The following is a 13,652-nucleotide window of genomic DNA, read 5'->3' as shown; positions in this document are numbered from 1 at the left end:
TCCTATGAAACATTTAAAGAAGAACTAATACCACTCCTTAAACTTTTCCAAAAAATTATAAAGAACACTTCCTAACTCATTCAATGAGATCAGCACTACTACCCTGATACCAAGAAAAAAACACTATAAAGAAAAAAACAAAACAACAAACAAAAAAAACTACAGACCAACATCCCTTTTGAAAACTGATGCAAAAATCCTCAACAAAATATTAACAAACTGAACTCAGCAGCATATTTTAAAAAATTATACATCATGACCAAATGGGATATGTTCCTGAAATGCATGAATGGTTCAACATATGACAACTGATCAATGTAGCATCCCACATCAACTAGAGGAGTCATCACATAACCATCTCAATGACGCAGAAAAAGCACTTGCCAAAATTTAACACCTTTTCATGATAAATACACTCAAAACAGGAACAGAAGGAAACTACCTAAATTAATAAAAACTCTATATGAAAAACCCACAGTGAACATCATATGCAAAGGTAAAAGACTGAAAGCTTTTCTTCTAGGATCAAGAACAAAGCATGGATGTCCACTTCACCACATAGTATTGGAACGAGGCAAGAAATAAAAGGCATCTAGATCGGAAAGGAGGAAGTAAAATTATCCCCATCTGCTGATGATATGATCTTATACATAGGAAACCCTAAAGACTACCCAAAAAGGTAAGTGAATAAATAAATACAGCAAAGTAGCAAAATACAAAGTCCACATACAAAAATCAGTTGATGCAAATCTATGTGCAAACAATGACCAATCTGAGAAGAAAATTACAAAAAGAATTCCACTTATAATACAGCCGAAAAAATTATATACTTAATAACTTAACCAAGGAGGTAAAGACTTGTAAAATGAAAACTACAAAATACTCCTGAGAGAAATTAAATAAGACATAAGTACATGGAAACACATACCATATTCATGGAGTGGAACACTTAATATTATTAAAATGTCAATACTACCCAAAGTGCTCTACAGATTTAATGCAATCCTTATCAAAATCCCAGAGACATTTTTCAGAAACAGAAAAACTCATCCTAAAATTCATATGGAATCTCAAATGTCTCCAAATAGCCAAAACAATCCTGAAAAAGAACAAAGCTGCAAGGCTCCTATTTTCCAATTTTGAAGCTTACTACAAAGCTACAGTAATCAAAACAGTGTGTTTTTGGCATAAAGATAGACATATAAACCAGTGAAACACAACAGCAAGTCCAGAAAGAAACCTTCTATATACGGTCAAATGATTTCTGACAAGGTACCAAGATCATTCAATGGAGAAAGGACAGTCTTTTCAAGACTGTGCGGGCAAAACTGGATATTCACATTTGAAAGAACAAAGTTGGACCCTTACATTATACAAAGGTTGACTCAAAATGGATCAAGGACCTAATTGTAAGACCTAAAACAAGTAAACTCTTTGAAGAAAACATAGGGCAAAAGCTTCACAACACGGGATTTGGCAATGATTTCTAGGATACAACTCCAAAGGCACAGGCAACAAAAGAAATACTAGACAAACTGAACTTCATGAAATTTAAAAATTCTATGCATTAAAGAACACTAGCCGCAGAATAAAAACGCAATCTACAGAATAGGAGAAACTATTTTCAAACCATACTTCTAGTAAAGGATCAATATCCAGAATATATAAAGAATTCATAAAACTCAAAAACAAAACAAAACAAAAAACAACCTAATTCAAAGACGGGCAAAGGGCTTGAATAGACATTTCTCAACAAGAGGTATACAAATGGCCCATAAGTACCTGAAAAGGTGCTCAATATCACCACCTAGTAGTGAAATGCAAATGAAAGCCATGAGAAACTACCTCACATGCATCAGATGACGACTACCAAAAATACAGAAGATAACGAGTGTTTGGGAAGATGTAGAGAAGTTGAAACCCTTGTGTACTGTGGGTGGGAATGTAAAATGGCAGAGATGGTGAAAAAACAGTATAAAAGTTCCTCAAAAAATTAAAAATAGAATTGCCATATGATCTAGCAATTTCACTTCTGGATATATACTTCAAAAAATGAAAAACAGGGTCTCAAAGGGATGTGTGTGAACCCATGCTCATAGAAGCATTATTCACCATAGATAAAACACGGAAGCAACCAAAGTGTCCATCGACCAATGAACACATAAGCAAAATATAGTATATATACAATGGAATATTATTCGACCCTAAAAAGGAAGGAAATTCTGTAAAAAGCTACAATATAGATGAATCTTGCAGACATTATGTAAGTGAAATAAGCCAGTATACAAAAGGACAAATACTTTATATGAGATACTTAGAGTGATCAAATACCTAGAGACAAAAAGTAGAATAGCAGTTACCAGGGGTTGGGGCGGGAGCAGGAAGGGATGGGAGTTATATTGTAATGGGTACAGAGTTCCAGTCTTGCAAGATAAAGAGTTTTGGAGACGGGATGGTAGTGACGGCGGGACAACACTATGAATGTATCTAATACCACTGAGCTGTGCACTGAAAAATGGTCAAATGGAAAACTTTGTGGGGCGCCTGGCTGGTTCAGTCAGTGGAGCGTGCGACGCTTGATCTCAAGCCCCGTGATGGGTGTAGAGATTACTTAAAAATAAAATCTTAAAAAAAAAAGATAGTAAACTTTATTACATGTATTTTATCACAATAAAAAAACGAAAAATAAGGATGTCATTCACAAAGGATTAAACACTAAATGCTGCCCAATTTCAAGTAGGCTCGTGGTTGAAATGAGATTGTCTTAAATTCTAACAACTGACTTAGTTCCCTCGTGGATTTAGATAAATCATCTGCCCCGTCCACTGTCCCTCTTAGACAATCTGCCTTACTGTAATTCATTTAAGATGACGCTTCACCCTGAATTCCAAGTTATTTTTAGAACTGAAAAACATTATTGTGAAATTTAACTAGGAAATGCCCTTTACTCTGAAGCAGTTTTTACAATGCTTTTACTTAAAACTTGTAGTGCACTGACTTTTATGCTAGAAAACATAAAGGAAGGAATTTCATAAACTGAAAGGGCAAAAGGAGAAGGAAGGCATAATAACCTGAGAGGGGTTTTTCATAGCCAACTTCTAAGCTTTCATTTAAAAATAGCCTAGCGAGTGCCCGATCACTTTATTTTCAGTGTCCTAGCAAATTGCTCCCTGAGACATAGCTATGTCTCCTCAGGACAGGCCCAGGGTAGGGAGTCAATGAACTATTTATTTCAACCACTCTTAAATTTCCCACTTTCCCCCAAACATATTTTTCCTCTTATTTCTCTCTCAGAGGCTTTTCAGTCTTAAAAAATATATATTCGGCAAATTCCAGAATCTATATTAAAAAAAGAACAACTTGCAACTGAGAACATCTACACATTGACTGTATTTGTTCTCAGTGTGTAACAGTATAAGGGCTATGTTTTAAACTGCATTAAAATATACACTGTTACATAATGAAGCTTTTTTTCCTGGTGATATAAAAATTAATAAGTTAAGCCACAGAATGAGGTAAAAGCAAACAAATTTTAAAGCCAATTTTAGAAGTCAAGAAATGAAAGATTTAAGTCTCTTTCCTTCCATGGTAAAATGCTGACGGTTGTTGAGGCTGGGTACAGAGTATATGGGGGTTCACTGTTTTATTCTAGTTTTGTGTATCTCTGAGCATTCCTATAATTTCTACTTCACTCTCGACTTTGCTAAAATGGAATTGGAAAAGTGAACAATTAGCTACACTGAAAGTATCAACTTTGTAAAATAAAACTAGCTAATAAATACCAACTAGAACACCCATAGGGACAAACTGACCAATGTTAAGTTACAGTGGCATCTACGTGGGGCAGCATGGTGGGTGGGGTCTCGATTTGGACCTTTCCTGGAACTTGAGACCAGGTGACTACAGAGTAAGTTACCAGACTTTTCCAGGCTTCCCCTCCTAACATATTTTCCAAACCAGCTGGCTCCAAGCCACATTACTCATCCTCGTCTAATCACTACCTACGTTAGAAGCACCTGTTAAAATCCAGATCCAGAGCCCCACCTAGGAAAGACCTTTGAAATCAGTAATACCAGAAAAGGTGAGACCTGAGAATCTGGACTCTTGATGCCCTCCTCCGATGATTTTAATAGATACTACAGTTAGAAGCTCCTGAAGACCTCTGTAATTGTCTATCATGAGAGATGTGCCACTGTGAGGGTAACAAGGGCTATCTGCCAACCTCCATTCACAAGGTCAGGGGTAACTGCTTTTTTTCTAGAATCCATCAACAGGAGTCTAGAAGAGGCTCCCAGCAGGCCCTCCACCCCCATCCCTACCCCAATGGCCAACCCCGCCACCCCCATCTCCCCAGAAACCACTGGGACCAATCTTATAATTTTTATGGCTGTTTACATCAGTCACCACAGGAAGTCTGGGTCTCTTGAGGCAACCCCAGGCTCCCAAACCACTCTGTGCGCTCCCTTTTCTGATCCCACCTCCCACCCTTCCCCACGTCAACCTGGTGGTTCTCTTGATCAGTCATCAGCAAAACCACTTGCATATTCTACTCGCATCTTCTACTCTGGACAGTCCCTTCACCTTCCTGTTCCAACGATGTCTGGCTCCTCCTGAGGACACATTCCCCAGCAGACCTCCACAGCGGCAGCTGTTTTCTCCCCCATCCCCCTCGAACTCGCTCGAAGGTACGGTGGGGCCGTCTTTCCTCCTCACTATTCTTCCCTTTCTCCCTAAAACTGCCCAGTTGTGCCTCTTACTTGTCAGACTATGTTACACGCTGCCTTATGATCACCTGCTTTCCTCTTGGTTACCACCACCCCCGCACCCTGGCATTACTTAAAAAGATTTTTAGCTACTCACTGTTACTCTCTCCAGCACATTTCCCGTCATCAGAATTCTTGGAGGTTTTATATACACATGGGTGCTCCTACCTATGCCTTAGTTCTGGGACCGGTCCTCCATTATCTTGTCCTCCACCCTGCTTCGGCCCCTCCCACACTCAAACACCAGCCCTTCGTATAATCCTCACTTCAAACACCCCATTCCGGCTATTGCCTATGTCCTTTGTGAATTTATTGTCATACAGATGGCATCTAAACATGTTGTCAACCCAATAGTGTCAATAATTATTACTGCTTCAATACGATCTTGCGACTTGTACAGAAGTTTAGAGAAAACACATTTACAGTCTTTTATAGCTACCCACAAGTTCATCATTTCCAGGGCTCTTTATTTCTACCTGCAGATACAACATACAGTCTGGAGTCATTTCCTTTCGGCCTGAAGTACTTCCCTTAGTATTTCTTGAAAGATAAGTCTGTAATCAATAGATCACCTATTCTTTGTTTACATGCGAATATATTTTACTTTCATTTTTGAAGGATAGTTTTAGATATAAAATTTAATATAGAATTTGGTATGGACAGTTTTTTTGTTAAACATTGTAACTCCACTGTTCTGCCACAACCATTCTTTTTTCAATTATTAATACACTTTATTTTTTAGAGCTGTTTTAGGTTCAGAGCAAAACTGAGCAGAAAGTACAGTTCCCCTATACCCATTCTCCTCACAGGTGCACAACTTCCCCCACTATCACCATCCCCCATCACGGTGGTAAATGTTACAAATGATGAGCCTACATTGACACGTCATTATCACCCCAAGTCCATACTTCATGTTATGGTTTACTGTTGGTGCACATTCTGTGGGTTTTGAAAAATGTACAATGACGTGTAATATGTCATTGTAGTATCACATAGAATAGCTTCACTGCCTTAAATATTCTCTGTGCCTGTTGATTCCTCCCTCCCCTCCCCCAACTCCTGGCAACCACCGATACTTCTACTGTCTCCAGAGTTGTGCCTTTTCCAGAATGTCAGATAGCTGGAATCATACCGTACGCAACCTTTTCAGAGTGGCTTCTTTCACTTAGTAATATGCATATAAGGTTCCTCCACGCATCCTCATGGGTTGATAGCTCATTTTCTTTTCATATTGAATAACATTCCCTTGTACTGCAAAAATATATATATATAATACTCCTGGATGTACTGCAATTTACTCCCCTACTGAAGGGCGTCTAGGTTGTTTGCAGGTTGTGGCAATAATGGATAAATATGTTAAAACATCTGTTTGCAGGTTTTTGTGTGGATGTAAGTTTGCAACTTATTTGGGTAAATATAAGGGAGTGCAGTTGCTGGGTCATGTGGTCTAAGAGTATGTTAAATTTTGTAAGAAACTGCCAAACTGTCTTCCAAAGTGGCTGTGACATTTTGCGCTCCTAGCAGCAATCAATGAGAGTTCCCGTTGCCACACACCCTTGCCAGCATTTCGTACTGTCAGTGTTTTGGATGTTGGCCATTCTAATAGGTGTGCACTGACATCTCACTGTCGTCTCAATTTGCCATTCTCCAGCGACCTATGATGTTGAACACCTTTTCATGTTTACTTGCCATCTGCGTATCTTCTTTGCGAAGGTGTCTGTTTAGTCTTCTGCTCCAATTTTCAGCTGTTCATTTTCTTACTATTGAGTTTCAATTTAAGAGTTCTTTGTATATTTTGGATAGCAGTCCTTGATCAGATACGTCTTTTACAAATATTTTCTTCCAACCTGTGGCTTGTCTTCTCATTTTCTTGACACTGTTTTTTCCAGAAGTTTTTAATTCTAATGAAGTCTAGGTTATCAAGTATTTTGTTCATGGATCACGTCTTTGGTGTTGTATCTAAAAAGGCATCACTGTAGCCCAGATTATCAAGGTTTTCTCCAACGTTGTATGCTAGTTTCATAGCTTTGTTTTACATTTAGGTCTGTGATCCAGTCTGAGTTAATTTTTGTAAAGGGTGTAAGATCTGTGTCTAGCTTCATTTTTTTGGGTATAGGTGTGCAGTTGTTCCAGCATCATTTGTTGAAAAAACTCTTTGCTCCATTGTATTGCCTTTGCTCCTTTTTCAACAATCAAGTGACTATAGCTTTGTGGGTCTATTTCTGGGCTGTCTATTCTGTTCCATTGATCTGTTTGTTCTTTCACCAATACCATGTTGTCTTGATTAATGTTGCTTTACAGTCAGTCTTGAAGTTGCATAGTGTCATCTTCCAACTTAGTTCTTCAATAATCAAGTTGGCTATTCTGGGTCTTTTGCCTCTCCATATAAATTTTAGAATCAGTTTGTCAATATCCACAAAATAACTTTCTGGGATTTTTATTGAGGTTATGTTGAAATCATTGATCAAGCTGAGAACTGACATCTTGACAATATTGAGTCATTCTATCCATGAACATGGAATAGCTCACTATTTAGTTCTTTAATTTCATATATCAGAGTTTGGCAGTTTTCCTCATATACATCTTGAACAAATTTGGTTAGACTTATACTTAAGTACTTCTTTTTTGCACGGGGTGGGGATGCTAACAGAAATGATATTATCTTTAATTTTAAATTCCAGTTGGTCATTGCTGGTATATAGGAAAGTGACTGACTTTTATATATTAACCTTGTGCCTATAACCTAAGTTATAATTGCTTATTAATTCCAGGAGGGTTTTTTTGCTGATTCTTTTGGGTTTTCCACATAGACAATCATGTCATCTGCAAAAAAAGACCGTTTTATTCCTTCCTTCTACAACAGTATACTTTTTACTTCCCTTTCTCATCTTATCGCATTAGTTAGGACTTCCAATACTACATTGAAAAGCAGTGGTGAGAAGAGCATTGCCTTCTTCCTAATCTCAGTAGGGAAGCTTTGAGTTTCTCACTATTAAGTAGGTTGATGTTGGCTGTAGGTTTATTGTAAATGTTCTTTGTCAATTTGAGGAAGTTCTCTTCTATTCCCAGTTTGCTGAAATTTGTTTTTTTTAAATCACGAATGGGTATTGGATTTTGTCAAATGCTTTTTCTGCATCCATTGATACAGTCACATAATTTTTCTTCTTTAGTATGTTAATGTGATGGGTTCTATTAATTGATTTTTGAATGTTCAACCAGCGTTACATGCTGAGATAAATTCCACTTGGTCATGGTGTATAATTCTTTTATACAATGCTTGATTTGAAATGGTAATATTTTGTTGAGGATTTCTGCATATATGTTCATGAGAGATCTTGGTCTGTAGTTTTATTTTCTTGTAATCTCTTTGTCTAGTTTTGCTATCGGGGTAATATTGGCCTCACAGAGTGAGTTAGGAAGTATTCCCTCTGCTTCTATCTTCTGGAAGAGATTGTAAAGAACTGGCAAAATTTCTTAAATGTTTAGCACAATCACCAGTGAACTCATTCAGGTCTGGTACTTTCTACTTTGGAACATTATTAATCCCAATTCTTTCACAGATATATGCCTATTCAGACTGTATATTTCCTCTTGTATGAGATTGACACATTGTGTCTTTCAAATAATTGGTCAATTTCATCTCGGTTATCAAATATGTGGGCACAGAATTGTTCATATTCCTTTAGTATCATGTCCATGGGACCTGTAGCGATGTTTCCTCTTTCTCTTCTGATATTACCAATGTCTTTTTTTCCTTTTCTTAGTTAGCCTGGCTACAGGCTTATCAATTTTATTGATCTCTTTCAAAAAAAATCAGCTTTTGGTTTTGATTTTCTTTACTGATTTCCTATTAATTGAAATCAATTGAAATTTTTCAATTTCATTTGGATTTCTACTCCAATTATCATTATTATTCTGCTTACTTTTGATTTAATTTGTTCTTTTTCCTAATGTAGAAGCTTAAATTACTTACTTTGGATTTTTCTTTGTTTTTCTAATATATGCATTCAATGCTATGAATTTCTAAACATAGTTTTCACTACATTCCACACATTTTGATAAATTGATCTTCATTTCCACTTAGTTCAAAATATTTTTAAATTTCAGATTTCTTCTTTGACCCACATGTTATTTAGAAGTGTGTTGTTTAATTTTCCAAGTATTTTGGGACATTTTCCAACTACCTATCTGTTACTGACTTCTACTTTAATTCCAATGTGGCCCGAAAGCAGACGATATATGATTTCTATTCTTTTAAAATTTGTTGTATTTTATGGCCCGGAATGTGATCTATCTTGGTGAATGTTTCATCTGAATTTGAGAATAATTTGTAATCTGCTGTTGTTGGATGAAATATTCTATAGATGTTAATTATATCCAGTTGATTGATGGTGCTATTAACTTCAAATATGTTCTCACTGATTTTCTGCCTGGTGAATTATGTCCATTTCTGATAGAGAGGTATTAAGTCTTCAATTACAATAGTGGATTAGTCATTCATCTTTGCAATTCTATCAGTTTTTGCCTCATGTACCTTGACACCCTATAGTTAGGTGCATACACATTAAGGAATGTTATGCCTTTTGGGCGTATTTTTTACTCTCTTTATCATTATGTAATGCCCCTCTTTATTCCTGATCACTTTCTTTACCCTGAAGTCTGCTCTAAAATTATTGTAGCTACTCCTGCTTTTTCATTAGTGTTAGCATGATATATCTTTCTCCATCCCTTTATTTTAATCTATGTCTTTATATTTAAAATAGATTTCTTGTAGACAAAATATTTTTGGGTCTCGTTTTTTGATCCATTCTGAAAATTTATTTAATTGGTATATATAGACCACTGATCTTTGGAGTGATTATTTATATAGTTAGATTAATATCTACCATATTTGTTACCGTTTTATATTTGTTGTAATCATTCTTTGCTCCTATTTTTGTCTTCTATACTTTTTCTACCTTTTGGAGTTTTAACTGAGCATTTATATGATTCCAATTTTTTTTTTTTTAAGAATATCAATTATACTTCTTTTTAAACTTTTTTTAGTGGTTGCTTTATGGAATGCAGCATATATTTATAACTCATCCAAGCCCACTTTCAATTAACACTATAACACTTCACAGATAATGCAAGTGATAAAATACTAATTCCTTTCTTCCATCTCTTACATCATTCCTGTCATCCATTTCACTTATGCATAAGCATATCCACACAAACTGATACATTTTTCCTATTATTATTCTGAGCAAACTGTTACCTGTTAGGCCAATTAAGAACAGGAAAAATAAAAGTTTTTATTTTACTTTCACCGATGCTCTTTCTTCTTTGACATAGATCTGAGTTTCTGACCTATAACATTTTCCTTCTCTGAAGAACTTCTTTTAACATTTCTTACAAGGCATGTCTACTGACAAAAAATTCCCTCAATTTGTGTTTGTCTGAGAAGTCTGTTTCTCCTTCACTTTTGAAAGATAAGCTCCCAGGGTATAGAATTCTAGGATTTGGGGGGCACAAGGCTGGCTCAGTCAATGCAGCATATGACTCTTCATCTCCAAGTTGTGAGTTTGAGACCCAGTTGGGTGTAGAGATTACTTAAAAAATAAATAAAAACTTAAAAATTTTGTGTAAAATTTCTAGGCTTTTTCTCTTAACATTTTGGAAATTTCATACCATTCTGTTTTTGCTTAATGGTTTCTGAGGAGAAATCAGATGTATTTCTTATCTTTGTTCCTCTATGGGTAAGTTTTTTTTGTGTGGGGGGTGGCTTTTTGCTTCTTTGAAGATTTTTTTTTCTTATCTTTGATTTTCTGAAGTTTAACAATAGTATGCCTAGGTGTTGTGAGATTTTCTTGGTATTACCTTACTTGGTATTCCCTGAGCTTCCTGGATCTGTGGTTTGGTGTCTCTGATTAATTTGGGCACATTCTCTATCATTATTGCTTCAAATATTGTTTCTGATTCCTTTTCTTTTCATTCTGGTATTCCCATTATGCATATGTTACATCTTTTGTAGTTGTTTCACAGTTCTTATATATTCTTTCTGCCTTTTTGCTTTTTCAGTTTTGAAAGTTCCTACTGTCATATGCCAAGCTCAGAGATTCTTTCCTCAGCCATGCCCATAAAAGACATTCTTCATTTCTCTTAGAGTGTTTTCTATCTCTAGCACTTCTTTTTTCTTTCCTAGATTTCCTATCTCTCTGCTTATATTATCCATCTGTTCTTGCATGTTGTCTATTTTTTCTTTTAAACTCCTTAGCATATTAATCATAGTTTTCAAATTATCAGTCTGATAATTCCAACTTTCCTGCCATATCTGACTCTGATTCTAATGCTGTTCAGTCTCTTCAAACTGTGTTTTTTGTCTTTCAGTATGCCTTGTAATGTTTTCTTGAAAGGCAGAAATGATGTACTGGTTAAAAAGAACTGCAGTAAATAGGCCTTGAGAAATGTAGAGGCAGCGGAAGCATGCTCTGGCTCTATGATCAGATCTAGTCTTTTGGCAAGCCTATCCCCCAAACTGTGAACTTCATCAGTGGTTCTCAGGGTTTTATTCCCCTCCTTCCATAGGACAGGATAACTAGAGGGAGCTAGAGTTGAGTATTTCCCTTTCTCTGAGTTCCCTAGATAAAATAGTTTCTCCTGGGGGCAGGTCTGTAAAGAACAAAATGCTCCGGTGTATTTCAAAACAGTTACTTTTCCCTCCCCATAACAGAAGCACAGGGGAATTTTTCTCCCAATATCCACTGTGAGGGCCTGGTAGAGCTCCTGGAGTCAAAACTCACAAAACTGTGGGGCCCCCTTTAGACTGGGTCCCTCCAGTTTTTAACTCTCAAATTTGTCCACATTGAGCTTCCAGCAATTTGTCAATTACAGTTCAGGTTTTCCTGCAGCAGTACTTATCCAATAAATGTGATTCTCTGTATCCACCCTTCTTGCCAATTTTAGTGACAACAGTTTGCTCTGTGATCTCATGACTCTGACGGACCTAAGAGTTGGTTGATTTTTCCACTTGTTCTTGTTTTTACTTATTAGGATGGAAAGGCAACTTCTAACCTCCTTACATGCTGAATAAGAAACCAGAAGTTCCAACACCACTCTTTAAGATGAGAAGTTAAGCCATTAATCACAGGGTTGTCCCTTGTGTGTGAGGAGTAATTTTTCTCTTATTGCTTTTAACTTTGATCTTTGGCTTTCAACAGTTTTACTATGATGTATCTAGGTGAGAATCTTTGTGTTTACCCTACTTGGGGTTCACTGAGTTTCCTGGATATATATACTGATGTTTATAGTAGCCTGAATAAAATCCCCCAAAGATGTCCACATCCTAATTCCTGAAAACTATGAGTATATTGTCTTATTTACATGGTAAAAGGAACTTTACAGATGCAATTAATTAAGGATCTCGAGATGGGGAGATTATCTCACGTTATCTTGGCAGGCCCAATACAATCACAAGAGTCCTCATAAGAGGGAGGCAAGAGGGATGAGTCATTGAGTAGATATGACAACAGGAGTAGAGGTTAGAGTAATGTAAGGAAGGGGCCCTGAGCTAATGAATGCTGATGGCCTACAGAAGCTGGAAAAGGCAAGTACACAGAGTCCCTCCAGAACTTCCAACAGGAATACAATTTTGCTGACACCTTGATTTTAGGACTTCTGACCTCAAGAACTATAAGATAATAAATTTATGGAGTTTTAAGCTATTGCATTTGTGGTAAACTTATTATAGCAGCAATAAGAAACTAATACTATGCTCTTCATCAAATTTGGGGATCTGGGGACTTTTTTTTTTTTAATATTTATTTATTCATTTCAGACAGAGAGAGAGAGCACGAGCGGGGGTTGGGGGGTGGAGAGGAAAAGGGAGAGGGAGAAGCAGGCTCTCCGCTGAGCAGAGGAGATGATCTCTGGTCCCTGGGGGACCCTGGGATCATGACCTGAGGCAAAGGCAGCAGCTTAACAACTGAGCCACCCAGATATCCTGGGACATTATTTCTTTAAATAGTTTTTCTGCCCCATTCTCTCTTCTTCTGGGACTCCCAAATAACAGTACACTTGATATTGTCCCAGGGATTTCTGAGGCTCTATTAATCTGTCTTCAACCTTTGTTCTTTTTGCTATTTTCCCCTAGGTATGAGTCACACTTTCCTGTTTCTTCAACATGTCTTATAAACTTTTTGTTGAAAACTGACTATTTTAGATATTACATTGTAGCAACTCCAGATTCTCATTTTCTCCTCTGAAGACTGGTAGAGTAGCTGACTTTTAAAATTTAATAATTTGCCTGTACTAAACTTATGGATTTTGTTTCACCCCCAGTGTGTGGCCACTGATGTCTCTGCTCAGTTTTTCTTTTTTTCTTCTTATTTTTATTTTTATGCTTGGATTCCTACTGGTGGTTATCTGAATATCTTAATGATCACTATATGTAAATATTTGTGCCCAAACACCTCAGACAAGTACAGCTTCTACCCTTTGCAGATGGATCTATGTGGTATGGGAAGTACATTCAAAGTTCAAGCAATTTTCAAGTCTTCCTCAGCTTTTACTTTTCATCAAGCTTTCTCATAACTCCTCTGTATTTGCACACTGTCATCCAGGGATGTGTGGATAGGTTGGGCGTCTCTAGCAAACCGTGCTCATACATGTAGCTTTCCAGTCATCTAGAGCATGTGGGGGTTTATCAAGCCTATCTATGCCTGTCTCACTAATAGGACCTGTCAAATTTCTAGCTAGTCTACTGGTTCACTGCTTGGCCAACCAGGGCCAAAAACCTAAGACTACAAAGCTGCTGGTCTTCCCCACTCACTTCTCAATTAAGATCAATAGCTTTACTGACAAAGCTGCTGGGCATGGCTCCCCCCCCCCCCCCCCCCCCCCCCCCCCCCC

At 37.0% G+C, this 13,652-nt stretch overlaps 1 protein-coding gene across 5 annotated transcripts in view; it reads right to left on the bottom strand.

The window, feature by feature from the left end:
- The window catches only part of DHRS7B (dehydrogenase/reductase 7B), a 56,144-nt gene that overhangs the window by 30,593 nt on the left and 11,899 nt on the right, over window positions 1-13,652 (bottom strand). Inside the window, exon 1 of one of the 5 annotated variants that reach the window (XM_040630177.1) lies at window positions 4,861-4,905. The exons of the other annotated variants lie outside the window; for them this stretch is intronic. Within the exon in view, the coding sequence (XP_040486111.1) occupies window positions 4,861-4,890 (30 nt within the window). The 5' untranslated portion in view covers window positions 4,891-4,905. Of the gene's footprint in view, window positions 1-4,860; window positions 4,906-13,652 lie in introns of those variants that run through there. 5 annotated transcript variants of the gene reach the window in all.

This window comes from Ursus maritimus, unplaced genomic scaffold (assembly GCF_017311325.1).
Source record: "Ursus maritimus isolate PB19 unplaced genomic scaffold, ASM1731132v1 scaffold_14, whole genome shotgun sequence".
Classification (NCBI taxonomy): domain Eukaryota; kingdom Metazoa; phylum Chordata; class Mammalia; order Carnivora; family Ursidae; genus Ursus; species Ursus maritimus.
This window is presented reverse-complemented; position numbering and strand designations above follow the sequence as displayed.